Raw genomic sequence first — 17,969 nt, 5'->3', positions numbered from 1 at the left:
CAAGTACTCGATATCTGTCTTGATGACAACCTGCGCATTCCTGCACTTGACCTGGGGGAGGGGGGTTTCACAAAGACTAAGATCGACTTTAAGTTGGACTTACATATGACAGGATGTTCATGACACTGTTTCATCTTGGCATTTACAGGCTTTGGTCTCTGAAGGGACATACAAATCGTGATCACAAATCTACAGAATTTACATTTGTTGATAGTTCATTATTGAAGGAAAAAATAAAGTACAATTATCAGAGGTGAAAATGGGGCACTTCTTACACTAAAAAACATGAGTCAGGCACCAGAGATGAAAAGGGACTTTATAAGAATGGGAAATGGACATTTATCTACGGAAAAGAGGCACCCATAAGATTTTGATAGGGGCATTTATAAGAAGTGAAAAGGCGCATTTATGAAAAAGGGATAGGTTCCTTATGTTTAAAAGGGTAATTATCAGAGGTGAAAAGGGGCACTTATGATAATGAAAAAGGGGCACGAACGACAAAGTGAAATGTGCATTTGTTGAAAGAAAAGGGGCACCGATCAGATTTTAATAGGGGAATTTATCGTAGGTGAAAGGGGGCTTTTATGAGAAGGGGGAAGTGGCTCTTATTAAAAAGAAAAAAGAGGCACATGTTAAAGTAAACGGGGCACTAATCACTAATCCTCCTCAACATGCAGACGCAGCTGCAGTAGCAGTTGTAGTCTTCTTGGCAATACTGCCGTCATGAAATATCAAACTTTCAACAGTTATACAATTTTCGACAGTATACGGCAGCGCCGTTTTTGCAACCCGACCAATTGTAGAAAAAAATCGTAAGATCTTCTTACGAATGACTTGTGAATGCCGTGAGTTACACGTACGACTACCTTGCGAGAACAAAAACTCGTAAGATGGTCGTAAGTCTGACGTAAGAAGAACTCAAGGCGTTCTTACGAAAAACGTACGAACTCTAGGGCCATTGTATAACCGAAAATCACTTCGTTTCTCAAGAAGGTCTTGAGTTGTTCTTGCGAATTAAACGGCGTTCGCACGCACTCCGTAAGAAGGACGTAAGAAACTATGCCCCGTCTACGAATCTCTACGAACTTAGAAATTTGTAGGAACAGGGAGATTCGTACGAACGCATCGTTCGTACGAACATATGTGACCGTAGCATAAGGCAATTTCAATTGAAAAGTACGAACATGGCAATGACGTATTAAGTAAGCTGAACATGATTTCCATGGGACGTAAAATACGGTATTGGAATTGCATTTGGCTTGAATGTTATAAAATAGTTGCGGTCGTGTTATTTATAGGATTGAATCTAGGTTTCCTTGATGTGACTCACGCTGTACATATGTGATTAGTTATACATAGACAAATTACATAATGAAATTATGATATGGAATAAACACATTTCCGGTTTATCATAACATTAATTTGTCCACAAATATATGCCAACATGAGAAAAAACTATATACAATGTAATAACTGAAGTGAAAGCCTTGAAAAAGGGAAATAATCTTTAAAGCTGAAATAATAACCTTTAGAACCAAATGATAATGTCACTAAAACTAACATAGTTATCTCCTTTCTATACCATTTTAGAATGGTCTACATGGTCTATGTAAAATTTTGTTACAAGATAATACATTTACAAAACTTTGTTAATAAGGCACTGTATGATCATTTGCTTTCACAGGCAAATAAAATATGTCTACATTTAAACGGTATTATGTAGCCCCCTATGGAAAGTTGTAAATCTACCGCAATGGTCACTAGGCGTGTTTATACAATGTAGGTAGTCAACGAAAGACGCAAACTAAGAACACTCCTTTTAAATTTAAGTATCAATTCTGATAAAATATTATTACCCCCTTCTCAAATCAATATTTCTATGTACAATTCAGTCACAAGAAAATTACATATACATTGAACGATACTTAAAACAAAGAAAATATTCCTCTATTTTCACACTATAATAATACACATATTTATTCTGAACATGAATGGTATGTACAGATTAGGAAGGTATGACATTAAAGCAAATTAATATCTAGAATTCGCATACATAACGTTTATAAGATACATGTATATAACAATGGCAACCAATAATGGATATGAGATAATGTCTGTATACTAGACAAAAACAAGATCATAACTACTTTTGACAAATCAATTTCTTTGTTTGTTTGTTCAAAAAAAATATATATGCGTTCAATAATGTAATGCAAAGTAATCGAATATTAAAGTGTTTTCCAAATATAAACAAATTAATTTTAAACACATAACAAAAACACACATTTTGAATTATAGTTTTCAATATTAGTTATCTGTGAACGCGAGAGACCGCCAATTTCAAAGAATTTTAATATCCTCGTCTATCACCTCTAGAAATACGCGAACATTAAAATGACGTATTACGTAATACGAACATGATTTCTAGTAGTTACGATCGTGTTACAACTATGTCAAGTTAATTCATAATTAAATGAAATAAAGCAGTCAATTATTGATTTTACTTTTGGGAAAGAAAAAAAGAGAAAAAAAGAAGAAAAAGATTTCAATATTATTAGAACCGTACATTCAATTCCCTTCTCTTTGCTTGTTCACCCTTGAGATACTGAACTACACGATGACGACCATTGCGTTGTGCAACACAAAGTAAAAGGGAGAGAGAGAGAGAGAGGCTGACTTTCATGAACTACCACCTGATTTTGTGTCACTGTTTCAGTGATAGGTATTTCTGTATTGACGTTACTCTGCTCGACAGGGGTGTGATCATATCACGGTTTATCTTCCATCCTTCTTCTCACAGATTCAATGTCAATCACAGGTTGAGTATCATGTACTGCTGTAATGGCGTTACTATGGTGTCTGGCTGGGGCTATCCTGTACAGTTAATTTTGCATTCCTCTTCCTACGGATTTATTGTCTGTATTTCCTTCTTCCTTCCAAGACCTTCGCTGTATAATTGAAATTTTGAGATAAAATAAAAAATATCTAATAAAATAATAACACTGTAGCTACATCTCCAAATTGAAGAAAACAATGTGTGATACAAATTTTTGAATGAAAACATTCTTGTATTTGCACAAGCCACTGGATGACACAATATTTTAAATCCTACGAGTGCACACGGATATAAAGAAAATCTGAACTAAGATGGAACAGTTCGGCAATAGGCCTACTTTGTAAAAAAAAAAAAAAACTTTGATGTTCAGTGGAAATAATATTCAGATTTCCTTTTTTCTCAATGTATTTTGATATTCACACACATTAACATGTATTTTAGTTTTAACTGTAAAAAATTACATCAGATAATGATTACTTGATATTCTTAGATTGACCTCCAATAAATCGTAAAAATTAACTTAGCTTCACATACGATACACCTAAAAAAAAAATAGTGACACAATAACTAACAAACTAACCTTTCCAAAATAGAGTCCAAGTGAGTCATGAGTTGGATCAGGCATCTCTACCCTATCTGTAATTTCTGATTTAAAAATAATATAAGAAGAACAACACACTTTTGAATGATTAGCAATAAAGCACATTAATTTGAACCTAGACCTAATCAAAACCTTATCGGGACTCATTTTTTTACTAACCATACCCTGTAAATCAGAGCAAATGGGCAATTTAAGCTCAACTGTAAGGGAAGTATTTTACATGATAAGGACAACTGCTCCTGGAAAACACACCCATAAGAGAACTACTATCCTTTTTAGACTTCCCTGGATATTTTACAACATGGAAATCTACTTCCTAGGGTATGATATCCCTCAGGATATGTCCAACATGGAAAATGACCTCCCAGGATAATTATCCTCAATATAAATTACCCCAAGATTACAACCATCTTGAATGAGTTAAAACCTAATCACCCTCAGGCAACTATCTGTATGTGGACATTCGATTTGGTCCTTTTCTGAGATTTTAAAGGTAAAATCAACTTTTCCACAATCTCACTGTCAATATTCCTCCCTCTTAAAAAAAATCCCAGAATGCCTTATTGCTTTAAAAAACACCTTTTCCCATTTCTGTTCATATAATTTCCTCTCAAGATTTTTACATACTAATACATTTCATTGGTTCCAGGACACCTACCCCCTGCACATCCAACCCCGGATAACCAACCCCAGTCAACTACCCCCTAGGACATCTACCCTCTAGGACAACTACCCCCTAGGACAACCACCCTCCAGGACGACTCCTACCCCTCCCCCCGGGACATCTATCCCTCGGAAAACTACTCTCCAGACAACTACCCCCTACGACAACCAACCTAGGAGGTAATTGTTGGGGGGGGGGGGGTAAGACAACTACCCCCTACGAAAACTACCCCCGGACAACTATCCCCAGACAACTACCCCCTACGACAACCAACCTAGGGGGTAATTGTCTGGGGGAGGGGGGGTAAGAGGACTTTTTTTTGGGGGGGGGGAGGGGTCCAAAAAAAAATCGCAACGACTAAGCCAGCCGCTAAATAAGCGGGGGGGGGGGACAGGGGCGAGGTGGGGGGGGGGGGGGGGGGGTGGGGGGCAGGGGCGAGGTGGGGGTGGGGGCAGCGGCGAGGTGGGGGTAAGAGGGCATTTTTTTTTGTTTTTTTTTGGTCATGAAATTTGTAAATTTGACATTTTGCTCCATTAGGGGTGGGTAAGGTCACCTTTTTAGGTCAGCCATTGGTATAAATATATATATATATATATATATATTTTTTTTTTTTAAGGAAAAAAAAGAAGTTAATTTTAGGGACCGGGGGGACACGCCCCTTTTTCTTTTTTTCGTTTTAGGCGAATTTAGGGCTGATTTTAACATATTATTTTGGGGTGGCCGGGGGGGGACGTGATTTTGAACTCGCCGCCCAGTGACCGACTGATCTCCCAGCGGCGACCGGGCTGCGAACGCTCAGCAGCCTTTGACCTAGCGGCTTCGAATTTTGACTTAACTTGTTCGACGGCGTACGCTCGATTAGGTCTGTGCCCGGACGGCGACCGCCCGGTCACCGAGCGTACTTTAGGCGGCGAGTGAAAGTGAGCAGGCGCCACCCGAATTTTAACTCCGCGCCAAAATGTCAATAGCAACCGAGCGATGCCCTAAATACAAGCGGTACCCGGGCGGCCGCCGCTCGATGCCTGGGCGAAGTTGGCTCAAAACTCGCCGACCGGCCGCCGAGCAGGCTACTTTTAGGTGATGTGACCATAGCATAACGGCGTACAAAGAGCAATTTCAGGTCCTGTACCCAAGCCAGAGACTTCACAAAAATAGTGACATAATAACAAATAAACTAACCTCTCCGAAATAGAGTCCAAGTGATGCATAAGTTGGTTCAATACCAAGAATCTTTACCCTATCTGTAATTTCTGATTAGAAAAAACAAGAACAACAAAACACATTTGAATGGTTAGCAATAAAGCACATCAAATTTAACCTAGACCCAATCAAGACCTTATCAGGACTCAATTTTACTAACCATACCCTTTAAAGGTAAAGACCAGTTTTGGAAACGCCCCAATTTCAAAAAATGAAATGGAAGCTCTCATTACCAATCATGTAAAAGAATATGTTTTGACTAATACATGATGATAAAAAAATTGCCGGGAAACCGCCTACTAATTCATATATTTGGTAAATTTGTTTCTCTCATGGTCTGTGAGAGATATAGGGTATCCCATATACATCTTTCTGTGTATAGTGCTTGTAACTTTACGAAGAATGGGCCAAATTTCTTATCATTTTGATGATTCCAGAACCTTGCAGATGCTAGATGCTAGATGATCAACCTTTTCTGATCGATTCCACAATGTTTCTTTCACAATGCAATCGCATGACCATAACTGGTCTTTACCTTTAATTGAGAGCAAATTGGCAATTCAAGCTCAACTGAAATAGAAGTATTTTTTCTTCATCAGGACAACTGCTCCTGGAAAACACACCAATGGGACAACTTCTATTATTTTGTCTTCCCTGGACATTTACAACATGAAAATCTACTTCCTAGATATTTATACCCCTCAGGATACGTACAACATGGAAAATGACCTCCTAGGATAATTGTCCTCAAGAGAAATTACCCCCAGATAACAACCATCTTTATTGAGTTAACCTAATCACCCTTATGCAACTATCTATAGGTGGACATTTGATTTGGAAGTCCTTATCTGAGATTTCAAAGATAATATATACTTTTCACCTATCTCACTGTCAATATACCTCCCTCTAAAAAGAAAAAAAATGCCTTACTGCTTTAAAAACACACCTTTTTCCATTTCTGTTCATAGAATTTCCTCTCAAGATTGTTATATTCTAATACATTTTATAAGACAATAAAAATGGCAAACGACTGTATCCTACTACAGTCATGGCAATGTATAATTATAACAAAAAAAGAACTTCGCAGTTTTATTAACACGATTATACTTTTAAGGCCAACACTGATATAGAGGCAGGGTATTTTACTGACATCGCTACCACTACGTATATTCAATTGCGCAATATTTCTGTGATCGCGTACGCATAGAACGATTTCCGGTCATGTACCCAAGCATCATCATGTAGATGGTGATGCATTGTGGGACATGGCTATCGACGCACCGGGATTTTGTGAGCAGCAGATGGCAGTACACGTCCATCTGAAGTAGTATCAGTAGAATACACTGCCTTTAAGGTCAATCAAGTATCAACAAACCTTTGAAATCTGGACGATCACTTGCTTCATAGCTCCATGAATCTGTCATAACTTTGATCAGAGCTTCAGGAGTGTTTTTTTGAACAGGATCCAGATCGGGGGTTTGGTTGTCTAATTTAAAGATCCTCATCATGAGGGGTTCTCTGTCTGATATACAAACAAATTATAGAACATAATACAGGGAAATAAATTGAATTAGCAATACAAATGGATGAGTAATACTTACAGTCAATGATAGTGCAATCAAACAAAAATGTTTGAGCATTAGCAAATTGAGGCTGTAGCCTCTGTTTAACATCATTTTGTATTCATAAGCTGATTTATAATCAATTTAAATACATATTCACGCAAATTTGAGGATGTGAGATGGCTCAGTGGTCATAACTATATAGGAGGACCCAGGTTCTAAACCATGTGAATTCACTTGACTAGTGCTCTTTGGTAAGGCATTAAACATCATTACAATGTCCCTCAGAGAGGATTTAAAGTCACCGAGTTGCGCTTCTTGTATCAGTCAGGTAAAAATCTAAGAATCTAAGATCTAATCAAAATATAAGAAGTGCTATACAATTGGCTTGCGGGTGCAACATGTGAGAGAGGGGGAGGATTGAGGAGTCCTGAATAAGTAATGCTATCAAAACAGGAAGCAAAAACTCACCAGAGTATGGGTGAATACCTGTCAGAAGTTCATAGAGAGTCATCGCAAAGCTGTGGGTTAATGCATGGAGAAAAAGAAACATGGACATTTGTTACACTCAATTTTATACAAAAAAGACTAAAAGCAGATATTGAACAAAAAGGTACTAATATCTGGACTTTATTCATTAGTTAAGTTAATTACAGTGAAATAAACTTTTCTCTATGTTTACTTCATGTTTCTGTAACTATTAGGCATTTAAGAAATCAATTATTCATGAAAATACAAAATAGAGTATTACATTTTATTGAATTGGTCCTGAAAAACTTGATGAAGTTGAATCATTTTCATATACAGAGATTAATAAAGACATAGTTATCCCGACTTAAAAGAATTAGGGAACTATAACATCGGGTTTGGCAAATTAAAAGTATGCGTTTAAAATCGCCCTTTTTTCCTTCACAAAAAAAACATGATTTAAAATGCCCCCGTACACATGTGTCTTATAATTTGTTGTATGCAATTATTTTTTTAATGTGTTATTATTTTCTTACTTCTTCAAACCTTTTCTAGGGTTTTAACTAAACCAAATTGACAATCTTATGGACTGTTGGTCTGCAGGGATGTTTCAGTTCAAACCTTTAAACATGAGCCTTGTTGAATTATGCACATACTGTTGTTAAGGTAATGTTAGTCTGCCCTATTTGTCAGTACTCTGGCAGGGGTAGCTTTCACACAGTTGTTTTCTTCAACCATTTCTTTAACTTCTTTAACCATTTGTAAAATGTATTTCAATTTCAATTTTATCTTATTGAACCAGTAGTTCTACATCCGATCCAAAAAGAATATTGATGAAATTAAAGGCCCCATTATGAGTGTTTTTCTCAGAGGCGTTTATGTGGGGGCGGCAGAGGAGACATGTGCCCCAGATGGCACTTAAAGGGCCGCAAAAATGAAGAAAAAAGAGAAAGGAGAAGAAAGGAAGAAAACATGATGATCCAAAATAAAGGAATGAATGAATGAAGGTTTGATGAAGAAGCCAATAGAATACTACATGTACTAAACCCATATATTGATGTTCAAAATTCAAAACTCTACTGTTCAATAACAACCAAGGATATTAAAATATTCCAATTTGGGCAGCGAGGTGGCAAAATTGATGCTGAAGTAACATTTTCACCATAATGAAATAGTAAAAGCAGGGTTAAACAATAAAAACCTTTATAACAATACAAAAAATGGTTCATACCAAAATAAATCATAACAATCTTTTATGAAATGACCTGCAGTTATTATAACCTGGATAACTATCCCCCTCAAATACCTGAATGTGTTGGACGATTAAAGTATACCCAGAATTCTTTCAAAAACTCATTCAAGAATTGGAATATATATTGATTGGGTATGTCACCACCGCTAAATTCTTTGATTTAATGGACTTCTGAGGATTGTTTATATGAATTATATTTTCTTACCTGTAGACATCATACTTTGGAGTACCAATCATAATTGAGTTGGGTATGTCTGTTCTAAAAGCTTCTGGCGGCTTGTGACTGTGCGTGCCACAACATCTATCACCAAATGAAGTTTGGAGATTGGTTGCAAGGCCAAGATCTGCAATCTGTACATGTCATCAACAGAGAGAGAGAGAGAACACTTTCAGATTAATATCACACTATTCTAGATTGATGTGTCCCGAATAGTGAAGGTAATAACTATCTTGTTTGACAGGAAAGTTCATGAGATCTTTGTTTGATTGCTTGAAGGAGAATTCTTGGGAATCTTAGATGCTTCCCCATCTTCCAATAATAAGTTCAGCTGCAAGCTCCATTATGATGTGTGATATTAAACTAGCCTATCTTTCAAATATAATAAAGTACTTTTCAGTTCACAAATCAATATCTAAAAAAGAAGAAAATTAATTGAATATTCCCTTTTTTTGTGGTAGTTTTAGTGACAAATCTAATGTAGGTACAAGGGCCAGGCAAGGACACCATCAAACATTTTAGGGTCCCTCAGTTCCTCCTGGAGACTTTGTCAGTACAAGGTCATAATCAAGTGAAATGTTTGGATAATTCATGTCGCAGGGATCGTGTGAGCAATCTGAGAATATGTATCGCTAATCTGCACCTGAATCACAATCAATGAAGATAGTTTAATTTGCAGCAAGACAAGATTCATTAAAGGCATGGAACTAAAGACATTATATCATGCCTATCTATATAGAATGCAGTCAATAACAGCCAAGAAATATGTTTAAGTACCGTAATCCTGAAAAAGCAGTTTGTCAGATTTCTTCTATTTCAATCTTCTCAGACGAAAATAATGAGATACTCAAACTCAAACTTATATGGTGACAATTGAAATAAATAGCAGGGCATTGTTTCATGAAACTGTTATGAGTACAAGTTAACCGACATCCCACTGAAATGTGTGTAAAGTACAATACAAGTGTTAATGTGATATCTTAAGTACTTATGATGGTTTCATGAAACGCTGCATAGATGACAGATGAAGAATGTTACCTTGACATGAAGATCACCATCTACTAGAACGTTCTCCAGCTTGAGATCCCGGTGAATGATATCTTTTGAGTGGAGAAATTGCATTCCAGACGACATTTCATAGACCATCCTGTTGGTCAGAGGCAAGAGGTCGGGGTGCTGTTGCCATTTAGTAGTGCGGAAGTCCCAAAGAGATCCATTCTCCATGTATTTCATGACGATACCAATAAGGCCACAGTTACATGCATCATCTTCACACTCCACAAACCCTTTGATGGGGACAATGTGCTCACATATGAGGGAATTCTCGTGCTTTCGAGCCTCCTTCTTGTACATCTTCACTTGATCTCTATATAGGGGACTGAGAAAAACATTGATCAAAGAAAATGATATCTTACCACGAGGAATGAAGATTTTTTCTTAGAAGATCTAAATATGGTCATAAGCTGAAACAAACTTCTTAGTCTGCTAGTGCAATCATATTTTGTGACATAGGGAACAGATCTAAGCCAATTATGACATTTTTGTATGTTACAAGTTCCAATATTCATCTTTCACTTCAAACTGAAATTAACAAGAAGCATGTGATTATCATGATCCTGTCCCCATATTTGCAGTCAAAGCTCGTTTTACCCAGAGTGTGCTATGTTCAGAGATATGGCTATGAAACTCGAGTTACGAGGTCCCTTTGTTTTTAGGCAGAGGACTGTACATTATTGTCGAGTTCAATACCTTAAGATATGCCTGATATATTCCATACACTTTTTGTTATGACTACATCTCTGCTGGATGAGATGTGGTTCTTAAATTTTTAAAAGAAATTATGAACTTCAAAATCTTTAAATTGGCAATGCACAACGGAATGTAAAATCATATAAAACCATTATGTGAAAAATATGTTAGTTAACATAACCAATATTCAGAAAACAATGTAAAATCCGAAACTATGATAAGAGAGTTTTGTATGGGAAAGATGCAGACTGCATACACATAACCTTATGCAAGCCGCATGCATGGACTTAACATGAAACATGATTGGCTGAGAGATCTGAGTCTCATTGGAGAATGAATGAAAAATGGGCATGTCAGGGGCATAACCTAAAAAAGAATAACATACCCCGGACATAGTTTTCAAAATACTGATTAAGAGGTATGTTAAGGGTATGTTAACTGTGGGACCCAGATATTAATAATAATAATAATAGTGGATACTTGTATACCGCACAGGTCCACCTTTCGGTGCTCATGGCGCTTAGAGAAAAGTACATGTAACAGACATAAGAAAGAAAAAACAATACATCGAAAAACAAAAATCGAAGTTCTCCTAGACATAGTAAATTAGAATATTGCAATAATTACAACGAAATAAAAAAATAAGTTTTCAGTTGTAATTTGAATGTTTCTGTTGACGACAGTTGACGTAATTGTAGAGGGGGCTTATTCCAGAGTTTTGGACCCATGGCTGAGAGAGCCCGTTCGCTCCAAGCATGTTTTATAGTGGGAGTATTAAGTAATAGCGTGTCTTATGAGGAGCGAAGACTTCGTGTGGGTTTTTTTTTAACTGAGTTGCTCAGGTATGTAGGGGAAGAAAGAGAGTAAACGGAATGATGAACTAGTAACATAATTTTAAAAAATAATCATTTTGTCTACTGGCAACCAATAGAGAGTACGGAGAACTGGTGAAATGGAATCATATTTTGTAGTGAATGTTAATAAGCGGGCTGCAGAATTTTGAAGTCGTTGAAGTTTGGTGACATATTTTTTTGGAAGGTTACAGAACAATGAATTTGCAAAATCTAAACGAGAAGAAATTAAAGCATGAATCAAGATCTCAGCCGCAGGTTTAGATGAACACTTTCTTATGAAACTTAGATTACGTAATTGGCAACTTACACTCTGTTGAACACGTGTTATTAGGTATAGCACATCAAAAATAATTACAACAAACACATGTTATTTGATGGTTGCAAATGATCAAGCTTTATGAAAGCTTCAAAAAACAGATTTGAAATCGGTTAATGCGTTGCGATTTTATACCATTTTTTTGATATCTCAAAATTACCGAAAAACCTGCCAGAAATGGTCAAGTTGGCAAAAATGGCATAATTCGACAAAGTTGACAACTTAATTCATCACTTTCCTGGACACAAATAATAAATTAAATTATCAGACACATAAATATCATCTTTGTGGTAAAAAATACAAAAAAGAAAATTAATATATCTATTACCGTTTTGAAAACAGAATCCCACAAAATAAGTCATTTTTGCCATTTTTGCGAATCTGCAGATATAAAAAAGTTGTGAAAATAACTAAGTCCGCCTAAATTAATATGCGCATATGTAATCATATCAAAACCGAACATGACACATGAGTGAAACCTATTTATATATATATCAGACATATATGGAAATATATTTTATTTGAAATAAAAAAAAAATTATAAATATTCATCAAATATGCAAATTAGGTCATTTCAGATAATTATTTATTCGCGCACTCATTATGCAAATTAGGAAAGTCAACCTGTTCTTTTTGGGGGCATTTTTAAATCATATATTCATAGATCATATTTACACCAAATATTGACCTTAAATTCCAAATATTTTTGCAATGCCAATACAATATGGCGATGGAAATTACTTGGATCACCGTTACAGCTATTTCCTCATATGTTTCACAACTTATTCAGAAAAACCGATCATATGATAACAAATAATGGACTTTCAGCTACATCACAGTATATTTGCTTATTTTAAAAATGTCGGATTTAAAGATTCATGACGATTTTTCGAGAAACGATTCAACAGGCCATACATTCCACAGGAACTGAATTTCAGAGTACCACCATTTTTGGTGACCTCAATTTAGTTGTGGCTACCTTGAGTGTAAATAACAAATTAATTCAATGAGTGAAACACATGAGGATATTGCATTTTTGTAGGGGAGTTTTATACATTGAGGTGCATTTTCACCACGCAGAATGAGCTGCGCGAGTCAATGGGCGATCAGCGGGCCATGCCACACATGGCTGAAAAGACAATATTCTAATTCAATAATTAACATATTTCCCACATGCCTATAACAATGAAACTACACAAAATTGTAGTTAAAGGTATGCTTGAAATATATGTGAAATAAAAAAATTTAAAATATTGTTTATTTTGTTTAAATACATTTACAAAAATTGCTATTTCTACCAACTGACTGCTATTGTGTGTGTGTGTTCGCGGGGCAGACTGTTTGCACAGGCAGTGTGATCAGTGTTATATGACTACGAAAGGACATTTCCTGATCAAATATTACACCCACTAAAAGGCAAATTACGAGCTGTTTTTCATGGAGTGATACAAGTTTTTTCCAATATGGAGATGACACGATTGATAGTCCACCTTCCGTAACATGTGGTTTGAACCTAATAATAACAACTAAGATTTATTTAGCTTAAGGCCATTATATATTAGCCAGGATTTGAGTTCTTCAAGACAAGTTTCAAGTTTTGAAACAGCTGATGACAGTGAAAACATTGTAGGTTTAAAAGAACGATAAATTTGGATGTCATCTGTGTAACAATGGTCATTAATACAATGTTTGTGAAATATCTTGCTGACTGGTTGCATATAAAGAGAAAAGAGCAGTGGTCCTTCTACCGAACCCTGCGGTACACCATACTTCATAGTAGTTTTACCAGAGGTAGAATTCCCATTCTCTACATACTGAGATCGTTCAGAGAGATATAATATAAACCATTTAAGGACGGTACCCTTGATACCAAATGATTTCAGCCTTCGAGTCAGGATAGAGTAATATACTGTATTGGAAGCTGAGCTCATATCTAACATAATAAGAGCAGTAATATTACCGCAATCCAGTTCTCTTAAAACAGTATCAGTTAAGTTGGCAAGTAGTGTTTCCACACTATGACCAGTCCTGTAGGCAGATTGACATGGTTAAAACAATTCATTATCTCATAAATATGCAGCCAGTTGTGAGAAAGCAACCCGTTCCAGCAGTTTACTCAACAAATAAAATGTTTTTCTTCTATGTGTCAATATATCATTAAACGATTCTTTTTACTTACTCTTTACCAGGTTTAGCAAGCTTCACAGCTACATCACCATGTACTGCATGAGTAGCCTTGTAGACCTCCCCAAAAGAGCCTCCACCCAAATGACAGCCTTCCAGTTTCCTTGCTTTCTTCTTATGGAAGGCATGTTTTCCCCCACTGGAGTCCTTAATAGTGAGGTCCGCCATCATAATTGTTTTAAGATTGAAGAACGGTTGAGGAACAGACGACCTTGCATCAGAGACTTTAAATCAAAGTGAGAATAGAAAATACTCAGCAGTCACGACACTACTCAAGACCGCATTTGATTGGCTGAGAGCAATATTGTCATAGAAGGTTAGAATTTGTTATTGATAACAAGTTTTATGAAACAAGGCCCAGCATACAAAAAGTTCAATGAGGTAAACTGGTGTTTCCCCGCGGAGTACACTGTGCACTGTTTCGCATTTATGAAATTGCCACCTTTCTTCAATTGAAACCCATTTTAATTCGTTATATGCCTGTTCAATGGGAGTAGAATAATTTACTTTTAAGATCAACCGGGCCGTTTTCTTGTGTTGTCTTATTAAACCGTCTTTCAAATATTGTGCACATGTGGACCATGAATTGCTACAGTAGTCAAAGTGAGGTAATATAAGTGAGATAGCTAAGACTTTAGAGCTGTCAACCGTGAGGTATTTTTAGGAGTCTACCAAAGAGTGCAAGTCGGGAACCAATTTTTTTGTTTTATTGTTTCTTCAATATGTTTTTGCCAGGTTAATGTCTCATCCATCCAAACCCCAAGATATTTATAGGTGTTTACTCTTTCCAGCTCATGGTTGTCAACAGCGAGATTTATATCATCACAATTTGTCAGTTTCCTATGGGAGCCAAAAACCATATATTGAGTTTTTGATAAATTCAACCTGAGATGATTTTGTGTCAGCCATTTATTGACTATCTCAAGCTCCTTATTCAGTACAGATTCAGTGTCTTTAATATCTTTCCCACTGTAGTACAATATTGTATCGTCGGCGTACATCATAATGTGGCACTTTTCAACAATCCCTGGTAAATCATTTACCATTACCGAAAACAGAAGGGGCCCGATGATCGAGCCTTGCAGAATGCCAGTTCTGATATTAGTAATGTCAGACAAGGTCCCTTTGACAGATGTACGTTAGGTTCTTCCGGATAAATACGATTTAATCCAAGTAAGTTCACTGTCTTTAACTCCATACAAAGGACTAACAGTAATGGACAAAACTGGGAAATAGACCTATTGGCAATTATACAAACTATGATTAATGGCCAAATGATGAGTAGACCATATGGTTATTAGACGAAATATGACGGACTCAATATGATGCTTGGACCAAACTGAAACTGGACTATTTTGGTTTAGATAGATATTAGATAAAAAGGCAATTGGACCAAATTATAAATGACCAAATGTTTATGGGACCAAAATGAGCCAAAATTGTACATGCATTGGATGAAGCAGCAATTCTACCAGTTTGTTACAGACAAGTGGCTATTGGCCATGCCGGTAAATTGACTGGCATGATGATTGACTGAAACGTTGATTGGTCATGGATAGCGGGTATATATAGGGTTTACTCATGTAAACTGGGTGTAGACTAAATGAAGTGGGATGAACTGGCTATTTGACCAAGTGGCATTGGACCAAACGGCAATATATAATTCATTTTGTATACAGTTCGTTCAGATATAGGATCAAGAAAATCTGGAAAATCTGGATCAGCAATCTGGGTTAGTCGGGGTAAACAGTTAATTAGTAAAAAGATTGAAGAAGAACAAAATTACATCGTATAGATTTATATGTAGAAATGTACATATACCTTTAAACAAAACGCAAAGGATAAAAACAACTTAAAAGTAAAGGTATTATGACAGGTATGTCCCTATAAAATTCTTTCCCTATAAATACATCACTTTGTTTACATGATAATACCTAACAACAAAACAACAACAGCATGAAACAGTGATCCCGGTTAAAATGGGAATCATACCTTCAGGTGATGCTTCTTTCCTCTTTGCTTGTTTACTCGTGAGATACTGAGCTACATCAAGATGACCATTGCTTAATGCAGCAAGAAGTGGAGTCAAGCCATTATTAGCACCTCTCTCGACCTGTGCTCCTTGACCAACGAGGTACTTAACTACATCAATATGACCATTGCTTGACGCAGCAAGAAGTGCAGTCAAACCGTCATTATTGCCCCTCTCAACCTGTGCTCCTTGACCAACGAGGTATTGAACTACATCAAGCTGACCATCGCGTGATGCAACTTGAAGCGGAGTCGAACCATTATTAGTACCTCTCTTGACCTGTGCTCCTCGACCAACGAGGTACTTAACTACGTCAAGATGACCTCCTTGTGATGCACTAAGAAGCGGTGTCCAACCAGTATTGTCGCCCCTCTCAACCTGTGCTCCTTGACCAACGAGGTACGCAACTAAGTCAAGATGACCCTTTGTTGATGCAGCATGAAGTGGTGTAAAACCATTATTAGTACCTCTCTCAACCTGTGCTCCTTGACCAACGAGGTACTCAACTATGTCACGATGACCTGCATCTGATGCAAAATGAAGAGCCGTTGCACCAAGTTTAATAGGATTATCAATCTGTGCTCCTTGACCAATGAGATACTTAACTACATCAAGATGACCATTGCGTGATGAAGAGTGAAGAGGTGTCTGACCATCAATATCACAAGTGTCGATTTGTGCTCCCTGTCCAACGAGGTACTCAACTATGTCACGATGACCATTGTGTGATGAACAATGAAGAGCCGTTGCACCAAGTTTAGTAGGCTCATCAATCTGTGCTCCTTGACCAATGAGATACTTAACTACATCGAGATGACCCTTTATTGATGCATAGTGAAGAGATGTCTGGCCATGAATATCACAAGTGTCAATTTGTGCTCCCTGTCCAACGAGGTACTCAACTATGTCACGATGACCTTTGTGTGATGCATCTTGAAGTGGTGTCAAACCATTATTATCACCCCTTTCTACCTGTGCTCCTTGACTAACGAGGTACTGAACTACATCAACATGACCGTTGTTTGATGCAGCATGAAGTGGTGTCCAACCAGTATTATCACCTATCTCAACCTGTGCTGCTTGACCAAGGAGGTACTGAACTACATCAAGATGACCTCCTTGTGATGCACGAAGAAGCGGTGTCCAACCAGTATTGTCGCCCCTCTCAACCTGTGCTCCTCGACCAACGAGGTACGCAACTAAGTCAAGATGACCCTTTGTTGATGCAGCATAGAGTGGTGTAAAACCATTATTATTACTCTCCTCAACCTTTGCTCCTTGACCAACGAGGTACTCAACTACGTCACGATGACCTTCACCTGATGCAAAAAGAAGAGCCGTTTCACCACTTTTAGTAGGCTTATCAATCCGTGCTCCTTGACCAATGAGAAACTTAACTACATCGAGATGACCATTGCGTGATGAAGAGTGAAGAGGTGTCCAACCAGTATTGTCGCCCCTCTCAACCTGTGCTCCTTGACCAACGAGGTACGCAACTAAGTCAAGATGACCCTTTGTTGATGCAGCATGAAGTGGTGTTGCACCAAGTTTAGTAGGCTTATCAATCTGTGCTCCTTGACCAATGAGATACTTAACTACATCGAGATGACCCTTTATTGATGCATAGTGAAGAGATGTCTGACCATGAATATCACAAGTTTCAATGTATGCTCCTTGACCAACGAAATACCGAACTAAATCGAAATGGCCATTTAAAGCTGCCCTGAGAAGGGCTTTATCGGACTCAGCAGGCTCATTTGCTGCTCTTTCAGCCATGTTTTACAAATCATTATGGATATTTTCTTTGTTCTAGACCTAATATTTCGTGTTTGTCAAAGTCGCCTTTGCGTTCTGTGAATCGTTCCGAGAAGAGACTACTGAAACACGTTAATGAGGTTACCGCTCTTACAGGTTGATACATTTTCTGTTACCCTCCAGGTTTAAACTATTCGAAGCCTACTAATGATTTTGCATTGTAAACTACGAAAGAGAAATGGTTCTAATTTGCATAATTCCTATTATATTATTCAAGAA

General features: G+C 37.1%; 2 protein-coding genes across 3 annotated transcripts; both read right to left on the bottom strand.

Moving 5' to 3' along the window:
* Positions 1-2,339: 2,339 nt before the first annotated feature.
* LOC115918263 lies at positions 2,340-7,382 on the bottom strand. 2 transcript variants are annotated; one of them, XM_030989013.1, is made up of 5 exons: positions 7,335-7,382; positions 6,677-6,823; positions 5,281-5,351; positions 3,417-3,481; positions 2,340-2,948 (listed from the first exon to the last, which is right to left on the bottom strand). In XM_030989013.1, the coding sequence occupies exons 1-4, from the start codon at positions 7,375-7,377 to the stop codon at positions 3,464-3,466; spliced, it is 279 nt and encodes a 92-aa protein (XP_030844873.1). In that variant the 5' UTR covers positions 7,378-7,382; the 3' UTR covers positions 2,340-2,948; positions 3,417-3,463. The 2 variants fall into 2 exon arrangements, with proteins under 2 accessions (XP_030844873.1, XP_030844872.1); XM_030989012.1 differs by lacking the exon at positions 3,417-3,481.
* A 1,402-nt stretch (positions 7,383-8,784) lies between these two features.
* LOC589942 (ankyrin repeat domain-containing protein 50-like) lies at positions 8,785-17,711 on the bottom strand. The gene is made up of 4 exons (XM_030988932.1): positions 15,896-17,711; positions 13,899-14,127; positions 9,839-10,166; positions 8,785-8,934 (listed from the first exon to the last, which is right to left on the bottom strand). The coding sequence occupies exons 1-4, from the start codon at positions 17,709-17,711 to the stop codon at positions 8,785-8,787; spliced, it is 2,523 nt and encodes an 840-aa protein (XP_030844792.1).
* Positions 17,712-17,969: the final 258 nt, after the last annotated feature.

The sequence above is a fragment of the Strongylocentrotus purpuratus genome, unplaced genomic scaffold (assembly GCF_000002235.5).
Source record: "Strongylocentrotus purpuratus isolate Spur 01 unplaced genomic scaffold, Spur_5.0 spur5_scaffold_18, whole genome shotgun sequence".
Taxonomy (NCBI): Eukaryota; Metazoa; Echinodermata; class Echinoidea; order Camarodonta; family Strongylocentrotidae; genus Strongylocentrotus; species Strongylocentrotus purpuratus.
The sequence above is the reverse complement of the archived record's forward strand: the minus strand, read 5'-3'. Positions and strand labels throughout refer to the sequence as shown.